This window comes from Nothobranchius furzeri, chromosome 8 (assembly GCF_043380555.1).
Source record: "Nothobranchius furzeri strain GRZ-AD chromosome 8, NfurGRZ-RIMD1, whole genome shotgun sequence".
Classification (NCBI taxonomy): domain Eukaryota; kingdom Metazoa; phylum Chordata; class Actinopteri; order Cyprinodontiformes; family Nothobranchiidae; genus Nothobranchius; species Nothobranchius furzeri.
Window position 1 is genome coordinate 47,606,605 of NC_091748.1, and position 12,850 is coordinate 47,619,454.

The window sequence follows — 12,850 nt, forward strand, 5'->3', positions numbered from 1 at the left end:
AAACTCATTTTTTATTATTTTCAAGAACAACAATAACAACAACATACAATTCCCAGAAACTGGGGTGTCAGTGAGGTTTCACTCCTTTTTTTTCCTTCTCCAGTGTGGCCAGTTGTGTCCATTAGTTAGTGGTGTCCTCGTGTATAGAATGTTGTCCATTTTTCCCATTTTTCCTTCAGTTCCTCCTGTTTCAGTTTCAGTTTGTAAGTCAATCTTTCCATGCTGTATATCTCCTTCAAAATGTCCTCCCAGATCTTCACCGTTGGTGGTTCTTCCTTCCTCCATTTCCTTGTTATCCCCTTCCTTGAAGCTGCTAATAAGATTTTGACCAGGTATCTGTCTTCATATTGTAAGTCTTCATTTGTCAGATTGCATAAATAGTACTTTCCAAATGTCAAAGGTGTCTTGTAGCCTAACATCCCCCCTATTGTACTTTCTGTATCTTTCCAATACTTCTTTAATTTAGCACAGTCCCAAAGCATATGATAATGATTACCTGTTTCCTTTCCACATTTCCTCCAACAAATTTGTTGAATACTAGAATATTTGTTTTGCATCGATGGGGTTATAAAGAATTTAATCATATTTTTCCAGCAGAACATTCTCCACATCTTTGAACTAGATGATGACTTCTGGACTTCACAAATGTTCCACCATTCATCGTGACTCACCCATGTTCCACTTTCCTTAACCCACCTATCGCGAACATACAAAGATGACGTTCCCTTCTCCCCCAACCCTTGATATAGTAATGAGACAGTTTTTTCTGATTTTCCCTTGTATGCATTGCACATTGCTTCTGTAACCTTATTCAGTTTTGGAGGTAGTCCTGGTCTTATCTTTTTGTCAAAGTAATCTTTAATTTGTAAGTACATAAAATAGTCTGTGTCTGGTATTCCATATTTGTTCTTGATTTTTTTGCTAATTTTTAAATTTCTCTTTCTCCATTATTGTGCATAATGCTGAAATGTCTTTGTTTCTCCACCTCTTAAAGTTCCTGTCCATTAACCCTGGTATAAATTTTTGATCATTATCCAGCCAATTTAGAATTTGTACCTCCATATCTAGATTGTATTTCCCAATTACTGAGAACCGTGTTTTAATGTATGTTTAGTTATAGAATCTAGGGTGTTCCCACTGTTCTTTAGTCCTTGTTTATTTGTAATCATACTCTGAAGGGGGAGTATCTCCCCTCCCAATTCTATTTCTTTCCAACCCGCTTTGTAGTGTGGATTACACCAAAGAGGAACTCCGCGAATCTGGGCTGCATAGTAATATTTTAGGAGGTTTGGGAGGCCGCATCCTCCTTTATCCTTTGGGAGCTGTAATGTGGCGTATCTTATCCTGGGTTTCCCCCCTCCTCCCCAGACAAATCTTGAAATCTTAAAATCTCTCCTTTTTAAGAAGACATTTAATTTTCAGATGAGAGGATAAGGAAAAGTTTGAGGGCTTGGATGAGATGGAGAGTTTAGGCTGGAAGAGGGAGGCTGGATGGATAGGATGAAGTGATTGGTGATGGAGGAATTAGTGTGACAGACCTGCAGGGCTAAATCTGAAGCATCAGAAGCTCGGTCTATGGGACTTTAGTGTGTGTGTGTGTGTGTGTGTGTTTGTGTGTGTGTGTGTGTGTGTGTGTGTGTGTGTGTGTGCGTGTGTGCGTGCGTGCGTGCGTGCGTGCGTAAAGTGGTTGATGGCCTGTATTTGTATAGCAACTTCTTGATGAATGACCGACACTTATAGCACCTTTCAGAGTCTAAGGACTCCAAAGCGCTTTACTCTCATTCATCCATTCACATCCTGGTGGTGATGAGCTACAGTGTAGCTACAGCTGCCCTGGGGCGCACTGACAGAGGCGAGGCTGCCAAGCACAGGCGCCACCGGTCCCTCCGACCACCACCAGCAGGCATTGTGTTAAGTGTCCTGCTCAAGGACACAACAGCAGAATTCTCTGTCCGGAGCCAGGATCAAACCTGCAACCTTCCGACTACTGGACAACCCGCTCAACATCTTGGGCTACTGCTGCCTCTTAGGGTTCTACAACCTTTCACAACACAATAAATCATTCATACTCTGTTTGGGATGAGCTACCATGTAGCCACATCTGTGTGTGTCAGATAAAGAGACAAAGGTATTTTAGAGACATTTTTCTTGCTTTGCCAGCATAAAATTAATTTAGTTGTTTTCTTTTCCGCTCTTCCATTTCCTTCTCTCATGGTCATACTTTATCTTTATGTATTCCTCTTTAGCTTTTCTACTTGTTTTCGTTTTACACAATGACCCACTCCAACAAAAATAGTGTTTTTTCTCTTTATAACATATTTGTGAGTCCCTTGTTTATGCTGCAGGACATATCTAAATAAATTTAGGCTCAAAATTACATTTCTGAGTATTTCTGCATTCAAATCATTGTGAATCAGTAGCAGGCAAAAGAATTCAGTCTAAAACGTATCGACTTTGTTACGTCACAAAACCACTGGGCGGAGCACAAACTCCACTAGTAGAGAAGACATTTTCAAATGTCAGATGGATAGTTCACACGCTGGGGACTCGGGTTCGAATCAGGCTGGACCATATGAGATACTGGCTTACTTGTCTTTTTTTTTTTTTTTTTTACAGTGAAGCAGTAATACATATTACTGGTGTACTGTATTATTGTACAGTAGTACAGTAATTAGACTCCCACTGGCGGTCATTAAACTTCCAAGTGAGATTCTCGGAAAGACGTTTTATTTTCATTTAATTAAAAAAATTTTTCTAACAGGCATATCCATCTGAATTTACTGTCCATCATGAATTTGTTGGTAAGGGAGTAGGCTGAAGTATAAACTTATATACATCCCTACCCCTTCTTACATAATATTTGTTTCTTGTGTGTTGTGTTGTTATATCACACTAAATAAAATAAAAATAAAAGAGAAGAAAAAAAATCTAAAACAATTACCCCATCCAAAATAACCAAATGTTCAATTCACAGCCAGAATAGACGTCGGTTTAACTTTCATTTTGGAACTGTTTTTCAACCACGATGGGACCTGGAGTGAAAGAGGAGCTCAGAGCGGCAGACAGAGCAGGTGGGTGACTGCTAAGCAGCAAAATATAATGGTCTATGTTTTTACCCTGAATGAGCAAACACACTTCCTGATGATGGTGAGTGTTACGTCCGCCACTAGTCTGAGCTCCTTTACTCCACCTGTCTTGATTCTCTCCTCCGCCTGCAGCACGGCGCTGCTTTGTCCTCTCTGACCGGCTTGTGTGTGAGTGAGCTCGGTCTGACTTTCTAAAGTAATTAGAAGAAATCTGGCCCAGCCTGGATTTGAACCCGGGACCCCTGTCTGTAGGTCAGGTGTCTTACTGGCGTGTCCCTGTCCTCTGTGCCAACGGCTCCGCCCACAACCCAGAGGTGAAATTTTAATGAGCTGCTGTCATTCTGTAGAAACAAAGTACTAGAAAACGGGACAGGTTTAGTGATTTTTGCTAAAAACAGCATAACCATCATAGTTTAAAGACCACTGGCAACTGTTTAAAAGGGTTAAAAAAGATGATTAGAGTCTGACTTCAAGTTTCTAAATTACTGCTTCACAGTGTGGCTGTTTTGAGTTCAATGCTTTCCACTTAGCTTATGTTTTAGGAGTTATCTGTATAATATTTGCTTTTATTCAGGGTACTCAGCCCTTTGTAACAAGTCAGAGCTGAAAAGAAGAGGTTTTTTTCTCAGCTGGCCTCTTTAGGCAAACTGAGTGGAGTGTCATTGCTGACATTTCTCTCAAGGACTTTGTCGGTTCAGTTTGAATTTGAAAACTAATAATTTTGTTTGTTGCTTCTTTTTCATTTGCAGGCCCTCCACCAGTTGTATTATGATCCCAATATCGAAAACAAGAATCTGGCCCAGAAATGGCTGATGCAAGCCCAAGTCTCTCCTCAAGCCTGGCAGTTCTGCTGGGTCTTACTGAGTCCAGACAAGGTAGTTGGAACACACATTACACACACACACACACACACACTGCAAAAATTTATTTTTTCATTTCAGATTTATCTTGTTTCCTCTTACAGGTACCAGAGATTCAGTACTTTGGCGCTAGTGCCCTACACACCAAAATCTCTAGGTACTGGTCTGATATTCCCACAGACCAGTATGAGTCCCTGAAGAGCCAGTTGTTCTCCCAGATTGCTCGCTTCTCCTCCGGCTCTAAGATGGTGCTCACGCGGCTATGTGTGGGCCTGGCCTCGTTGGCACTCAACACAATGCCCGAGGCCTGGCCCGGCGCCGTGGCAGAAATGGTGCGGGTGTTTCAGGAGGAAGGGGGAGGGGTAGATGGGCGGGCACGGTGCCTGGCATTGCTGGAGCTGCTCACTGTCCTGCCCGAAGAGTTCCAAACCAGCCGCCTGCCACAGTACCGCAAAGGACTGGTACGTCTCCACCTGTCTATGCATTTGTTTCATATGTACAGATGTCTTTGTTCTTCATATTTCTTTATTTCTGTTCATTAGAACTTTCCAATTCATTTTTCATTGATATTTCAGATGTTTATTAATACAGCTGCATTGCATTGAGGTACGGAAGAGGATTAGGGCCACCGAAAAGAAAAGAAAGAGAATTCTGACTTTAATCTCAGAATGAATAAAGTCAGAATTCTGAGATTAAAGTCATTTTAATTTTTTTCTTTTCAGTGGCTCTAATCCTCTTCCGTACTGGGGTACTCTGCCTTTGCTAGAGCAAATTAGATTAATATTATTTTATATTAAGTATTTTTAAATTCCGAATGAATGAATAATTTCAGTTTTTGTATTATCAGCATAGGTATGCCTAAAACAGCAACATGGGAGCATAACTGTTATGGTTCTGTGTCAAGGTCCGGGGAGCCCTGGGAAGGGAGTGGGGGTCAGTCTGTCCCTTACTGCAACAACTGCTTCAAAGGACGGATAGCCCAGGGGCAGTGAAAGCTCGCGTGCTGCGCTGCCTGTCATCATGGATGCTGCTGGACGTGCCGCTCAGCGAGAGTGAAGGCCTGGTGCACGACTGCTTCACTGCCCTCCCCGACCCAGAACTCTTCGACACAGCGGTAGAGGCAATAGTAAACGCCATCTCGCAACCAGATTCCCAAAGGTGTGTGCATCGTCTGTTGTCTGCTTGCCTGGTTGGAGTCGCCAACTAAGAGCCATGATGTCACCATGATTTCAAACCTTATTTTATTTTTAAGCAGAGAAACAGAATCTAAACAAGTAACTACGTTGGAATTTAGAGGAATGACGAAGCAGCCGCAACATTGTGAAAACGGGCAGGACGGGCACTGGATGGACACCAGAGATGGGTGGAAGGATGGCCGAGAGGATAGAAGGACGGATTGAAACAGGGCAAGTTGTAAACCGGGGAGGAGAGCGGCGTTTCTCGGTTGGCTGGTGTTGCTATGGCTACAGAGCTGGGGAGAGATGTCATCATGCCCCGGTTGATTCAGACCGGCACCCATTACCCCTCCCCTAGAGACGGATTGGGTTGGGGAGGGTGGAGTGGAGTGGAGGGATGGTGCAAAGAGCGGAAAGGATGCCTAGGGAAGGAGGCAGACATGGGAGGGGAAGTGCTCTAGAATAAAAGACTTGATTTTTTCTACCTCCACGCTCACACACAGACGGGGAGCTCGACCTTTAAGGTTGCTGCTGACAAGTCAGTTTAAACACGATGACATCACATCGAGCAGATGTTGGCAGGAACATTAAGGGCAGTGGAGTTACAGTAAACACATCCTCTCTCCGCTCAGCACAGTAGGAAAGTTATTGATTTCGTGGCCAGTTGCGTATTCCTTACATGACTCTTTCCTCATTTTCTACATTAAAATGCTGTTTCTTGTCTTTAGAGCATCTTTCCTGATGGATTTAGCTCTGTGGTTCTAGGGGGGTTTGCTGGCATCTGCTAGTCTGGCTTTGGCTGCTGTTCTGGTGCCTTTGGGGAACTCCGATACTGCTGCTCTCCTGTGTTCAGTGGGAAGGGAAAAGATCAATATTTTGTGCCAGGCACAAGATCTTTCTTAGTCACCAAAGCCATATTTATTTAATTCTCTAGAGTCACCTGTTCCTTTTGTTTTCTGGTTTATTTTTTATCCCAGTCTTCCTGGTTCTTTGTGCTCTGATCCCTCACCATCAGCACTCGGCCCTCCTCCCTGTCTCCTGTTCTCTCTCCCTGTTTAAACACATTATAGTCAACTCATTTGGGGAAATGCTATTGGTCCAGCTGCATCCTGTTGCCAGGCAACCCATTTCCCCTGTCTCACAGCGTTGCAGTAATTGCAGAGAGGGGAGCAGAGGTGGGGAGAGGGACATAAGGGGGAGGGAGAAGGTGTAATGAGAAGGAGACAGTATGGGAGACTTAAAAGGAGTTGGCGTTTACCAGTGTGGAAGCAAGAAACGGAGATGATGAGTAATGGGTCTGCAGCAGATGGTCTCAGTAGAATCTACAGAATGTCATCTTTTATGAGGCAAGATTGGAAAAATGTACAAAACCATTCTGGTCTTTTAATCGCATCACAAACTATTTCCCCCCCCCCCCCTCAGCTTTGAGTGGATGACCTGCATCTGAAAGGCACCTTATTAAAAATAAATGATCTGTATGGTGTGTTAGTGCACGCACACACACACACACACACACACACACACACACACACACACACACACACACACACACACACACACACACACACACACACACACCCCAGCTTAGCCTCTCAGTTGGTGAATAGAAGAGCATTTGCTGGCAGCACTTTACAGTTACTAACGGAGGACTTTGTCCAGTAGAAGCTCCGGGTTTCATACACATTGTGTCTGAAAAGGGCAAAGCCTTCTCCTGAGAATGTGGAATCTGCTTGCCCTGCTGATCTGGGAACTTCAAATTGCAAGTCCATATAAAAGGCACCTTGACTTATAATAGGACCACTGGGAAATTAGAACAATAAACGCTTCTAGGTCTGCTTTGCATTTAGCATTTCAGAGGAGAAGTTTCTCACGACAGTACATTTTCCTTCGCCTGCTTGGTTTTGTTCTATTAAGGACGTTCTTTTCAAAAGTAGAATCTTGAAAATAGTACAATTTTTTTTAAACAATTTTTAAACAAATCTTTCAGTTTTTATGATTGAATATTTCATTTAAACAAATTAAACTTTTAAGAAGAATTGTTGGTTTGTTTTAATTATTTCAGGTTGGAGAAGCTTTTGTGTTTCGCATGTCTTTATAAATGCTCCCAAAGTCCCACAACCTTGCTGTGTCATTGATAACATCCACCCTGGCCAGCGTCAGCACTGACATTCTTCTGAAACGTCCCTATCCCAGCCTGGGCGGGACTGTGACCGGTGAAGGCCGTGGAGCCATATCTAGGAGTCACTGTGCCCTCTAACCCATTATCTCCCTCCCCTGTCCAAACGGAGGTGATGAGCGCTGCTCCATGCGGCTGCATGCACTGAAGTGAGGAGAGTCCCAACCCTACCTCCCCACCTAGTGGACACTTATGTTGTGTAATGTCTGAAGTCTGTGTGCTTATCTGTCTGAGGTGTTTTTCCAGAGCAAAGCTGCCCTCTCTGTGGAGGGTAACTCTGAAGTGCCTTTTTCCCCCTCCCCCCCGACTATCCTCATATAAAACCTCTAGATCTATTACGGTAGCGCGACTCAGGTTGAGAATGACCACAGTCACCAATTCATGTCATGTGTCTATGTCTGATCTCAGAATTGTGTGTACTGAAACTCTAATTTCCCTCTGGGATTAATAAAGTATTTTTGAATTTGAATTTGAAAGATGAAGCACATCCTGTGTACCGCAAAGCTCCCTGGGACACATAATGTAGCTAACACGTATAGCATTCTCACAAGAGCCCGTCCTCTGTTAGATTCAGAAAACACAACCTTCATCTCCAAATGCTCTTCTTTTGCTGGCATCATAGATGACAGGAGGAGTAATGTCTAATGCCGCCACCTTTGCAGATAAAGAGCTGTGTCTGTCTAACTGTGGGAGTCGGTGTCAGCCTGTGTGCACGTGTTTTATCCGGAGTGAGGGGAATTATAAACGGCTGAGACAGCAGCAAGGAGACAGAATAGTAACTGACAGCAGCGTAGCTACAAGATGAAGTTTTGAGTAGATTTTCTGGTTCCCTGGAATAAATGTGGGATTATTTGGGTGGGTGTGCTGGATCAGAGGTTGGATTGACTTGAAATAAAGGAAAAATAAACACATCAACCTAGCTGTGAGTCATATCAGTCAGTTTTATACCCACCATGTAGTCTCCTCTGTTTAACTTTTAAACCAGACTGTTTTTAATGTAATTGGTTCTTAAATACTGTGTTTGTGTGTCTTCTGGTTTCTAGATATGTGAACACTTTACTGAAACTCGTTCCTCGAGTGCTGGCCCTGCAGGATCAGCTGAGAGACGCTGTTCAGAATGGAGACATGGAGACCTGCCATGGGATCTGCCGGATCGCCGTCACGCTGGGAGAGAACCACTCCAGGTGTGTGTGTGTGTGTGTGTGTGTGTGTGTGTGTGTGTGTGTGTGTGTGTGTGTGTGTGTGTGTGTGTGTGTGTGTTTTAAACAAAATATGTCAGTCAGTGCTAGGGTTGGGCATCATTTGAATTTGAACGATTCAAATTCCAATTCTTCATTTCAATTCCGGTTCTTATCGATTCTGATTCTTTTAGGAAGCAGGGTCCAAAAATGTTACAAGTTTTAAATGAGCCAGCTAATCACGGGCCTTACTTGATGAAATAATCTGAACTTCCACATGAATTTTAGTTCTATGAGCAATAACATCACCTTCATTTAAAAACATGTTTTAAGAAAGCAAGAAACACAGACTTGCAGCACAATCAGTGTGTTTGTTTCTGACCACAACCAAAGTATGGGAACTGAAGAGGCATCTAGGATGAGGCAAATCATTTTTCAAGATGACCAAAAATGTCCAGATGTTTTCAACTAAAACTTTCAGGGTGACTGAGAATCTACACCTAGATGCTGCAGCAACGATTCAGTTAAAGGGAAACTGAAACTTAAATGTAGCCGCTGTCATCCATCCATCCATTTTCTTCCGCTTATCTGGAGTCGGGTCGCGGGGGCAGCAGCGTAACTCAAGAAGCCCAGGCTTCACTTGGGCCAGCTCTTCCATGGGAATCCCAAGGCGCTCCCTGGCCAGGTGAGAGACATAGCCCCTCCAACGTGTCCTGGGCGTTACATTACGTTATTTTAGGTTTTGTGTGAAAATAAGTCCAGGACTACAAATGCGCTTCACAAAAGTGACACCATTTAACCAGAAAAGGAGAAAAAAAGAGGTCAAATGGCTGTAAGTTAGCAAACTTCAAATCTTTCCTTCAGGAGGAAAGAACCACCATAATTCTGGTCATGTGGTAAGTAGCAGCTATGCTAGGAGAGAAGACATTCTGTGGTGATGTCATAAATGCGATGTACCGACGTCTGATTTGTAGTCCTGCTAATTATGAAATTTTACAAGATGAGAAATGTCAAAGTACGTGACTGGCGTGGTCGAAACACATATCATTACTTTAAATTTAAATTGAAGTACAACAAATGTGCGATCCAGGGCGTAAGGTAAAGCGGATTAGAAAACAGCGTTTTTAGCTCCATAGAGAGCTTAAGTCTCCTCCCTTTTCGGTCGGCTCATGGGTCCCCGGAAGAACGAAAAAATTAATGCAAGTCTATGGGGCGGGGCGGGCGTGCCAGGTCTGACCGGCACCCTCCGGTGCAATAATACCTAGCTGCAGACCCTCTCCAAACACGCCCCCCTGTTGAGCTACCCCCGAGCTCAATAACGGCGGCCCTCCCAGCGAACAACACAATTGAAAGAATACGTTTATACAGAAATAGTAATAATGTAATTAAACAGACAGGACTCCAGGTTTAAATATGAATGTATGGATTTATTTTCTTGCATACACACTTTATGGCCATCCCCAGTGAGATTATAAAACACAGATACCACCAACAAATGATCAGTTGCCGGACAATAGGCACAATATCAGAAAAAGTCATTAGTGGTAATCGTTTTAATTAACCCCGTAAGCCCACTAGCCTCCATTTTTGGGAGCACGCCTCCTACAGCAACATTTAACTTTCAACCATTTGTTATTACAGGCACTAACAGTGGGTCTAAGTTCATACGAGTGAGTAGTTAATATTTATGTTACTATTTATGATTTTTTATTGCTTCTTTACAGTGAAAAGCTGCTGATGTGTAATTTTTAGGCATATTTACATGTGTATACATGTATTTCATATATTCTGTTAACAGGAATAATTGCTGGCCCTTTGACACAAAATGTATTGATTTAGAAATTACTAAAATATTTTGAATTAAGTATACAATTCACAAGACTAGTAAACTGATATTGACCATACACTAATCTTTAAAAAATATACTGTAAACACAAAAGTAGAAAAGTTTTGCTTTAGAAAAAAAGTTCAGACAAATTAATCTACCAGCAACAACTTTTATTGGCTTTACAAATACCTTCCAAAAAAATGTCCACACAGTGCTACAGCCTCTTCAAAAATTCAGATCAGCCCAGAGCTTTTCTGAATTTTTCCGAGTATATGAGCAGTTCCATGGCATAGGACATCAGCTGCCTCTCACTAATGAGACAAAGATAAATAGCAATTAGTAAAAATGACATTCACACCTAGAGGCTGTCATAAACAGTGTGAAAACAATACATATAGGCATTAGCACTGTTCCTGTGTTTGTAGAATACCTCCGGGCTACCACATTGCCGTCGTGAGTTTGCTGCTTATTAGATGAGGAGTCATAAACGGTCAAATAAATAGCGTATTGTTACGGTTGGCCAAAAGGCTTGCATGTAGCCCATTAAAAGTTATATAAAAAATATTTTGCGTCCATGACGTCTTCCCCCACTGCCAATAATGCTTAATTTTATATAAAAGTGTTTCAGAAAAAATTACGAATGCGCTATCTATCAAACTATGTCTTAAACGTTCAAATTTAAAGTACAAAATCTTCACAAGTTGTAAAAATATAAATCTGTCTTACATGAACCGTCATTTCAATCTCTTGCAACACGCATGCGAGTTCTCGTCTTCGTACGTGCACGCGTGTTTTGTACATGGGGCGTGTTTGGCCGGGGCTGCGTCTGCAGCTAGACCTTACTCCTCCGGTGGGCCATCGGAGCCATTTCACCACCAGGTAGTGGTCAGTTGACAGCTCCGCCCTCTCCACCCGAGTGTCTAAAACATGCAGATCAGACGAAACAACGACAGTCGATCATCGAGCTGCAGTCTAAGGTATCCTGGTGCCAAGAGCACATATGGACACCATTATGTCTGAACATTCATGCAGACTCTGAATACATTCTGCTTGTCAACCGGTCAGCCGAACTAAACCGGTAGGACGCTCCCGCTACGGAAATGATGGGACTGCGGAAGAGGGCTTCTGAGAAGACCATTGTTACAAAGCAACACGTGTAACACCATAAAGCATGACCGTAGGTACCAAATAAGCTGTGCTGCAGCGTTGCTGTTGTCAATTCCTTCGGCCATTGTGCATATCCTGTTTCAATTCCATCTGCTTCACTCCCACCAGCCTCTGTTTACTGCTTGTGTTGCTATGAGCTAACTGGAAAAACGCCGACATGAAAAGGGGCATGCCACCAACTACTGTACCGGAGTAGAACAAGCTTTATTTGAGAGACCGGTTTTCTAATGCGCATGTAAACTAGGGTAAAGACTCCCAGCTTATTACAACAAGACCGACCTGTCGGTCGGTGCACGTGTAACCACACTGGGATTGGCTTTAGAGGAATTCATCACTGCTCAGGTAGTTGATTCTCTCCAGTCCAACTTAATTTATAAAACACTTTAAAACATAATAGAGGGCCAAAGTACTTCACATTAATATATGCTATGAACAAAATTTGAATGATGTCATACATACAAATTAAATTTTGTTTTTGAGATAGGTTGAATAAGAATAAGTGAGAAGGGGGTAGGAATGTACAAGTTTTACTTCTAACTGCTCCTTTTCGGACTTAAATATTTGATTGCTTTTGTGTTGAGTTGTGTTGTATAAAAAATGTTTTTTTTTACATTTGAAATAAAGTACAAGTCATAAGTCAAAGTCAGTGATGTCATACATACAATTTAAAATATAAAACACGTGTAACAGCCTTAAGCATGGATTCTAACATCACAGGAGTGAGCCAAAATACTAAAATCAACAATCATCCAGTTTAAAATGAGAATAAAATAGACAAACGGCATACAACAGCCCAATATAAGATGGGTAAAAGCAATCCAATAATGAGGTAAAATGCTAAGAAACACCTAAAATCAACATCTCATATTGTGTTAAAAGCCAAGACCAAGAGATGGGTTTTCAGTGCCAATTTAAACTAGGGGGAAGGCTGTTTGACTTGTAGAGGCAGGTTGTTCCCGTGGAAGTCAGTCCTCCTCCTTGTCTGTTTTTAAATCCCTATATCCAGTCCAAACCTCAGGAATCAGACAGCTGAATAGATAGTTTATATAAAATAAAATCACATTCTTCTTTCTACTGCTCTTATTTCTGTACCCACAGGACTCTGTTGGAGCAGGTGGATCACTGGCAGAGCTTCCTGGCTTTAGTAAACTTGATCATGTTTTGTACGGGCATCCCCGGCCACTATCCGGTCAACGAGACCACAAGCTCCCTCACACTTACCTTCTGGTACACACTACAAGTAAGAATTGTTCACATCTTAAATCAACCTGCTACTTGGTGTGCTGGGACAGGCTTTGTTTTGTCTGTAAACTGACATCCTAATGCTAAAAAAATAAATAAAAGAATTCCTGATAAATGTTTTTACTTTCTTTAGTAAAT

At 42.3% G+C, this 12,850-nt stretch overlaps 1 protein-coding gene across 4 annotated transcripts in view; it reads left to right on the top strand.

Annotated features, from left to right (window-relative positions):
* ipo13b (importin 13b) overlaps positions 1-12,850 on the top strand; it is a 50,117-nt gene that overhangs the window by 22,491 nt on the left and 14,776 nt on the right. For 3 of the 4 annotated variants that reach the window (XR_008559899.2, XM_015976107.3, XM_015976108.3), the window contains exons 3-7: positions 3,836-3,961; positions 4,051-4,407; positions 4,851-5,104; positions 8,341-8,481; positions 12,569-12,710. Coding sequence is in view for 3 of the 4 variants with exons in the window: in XM_015976107.3 (XP_015831593.1) it covers positions 3,836-3,961; positions 4,051-4,407; positions 4,851-5,104; positions 8,341-8,481; positions 12,569-12,710 (1,020 nt within the window). In the remaining variant the exon portion in view is untranslated. Of the gene's footprint in view, positions 1-3,835; positions 3,962-4,027; positions 4,408-4,850; positions 5,105-8,340; positions 8,482-12,568; positions 12,711-12,850 lie in introns of all 4 variants that reach the window. The other variant, XM_015976109.3, reaches the window with a different exon arrangement.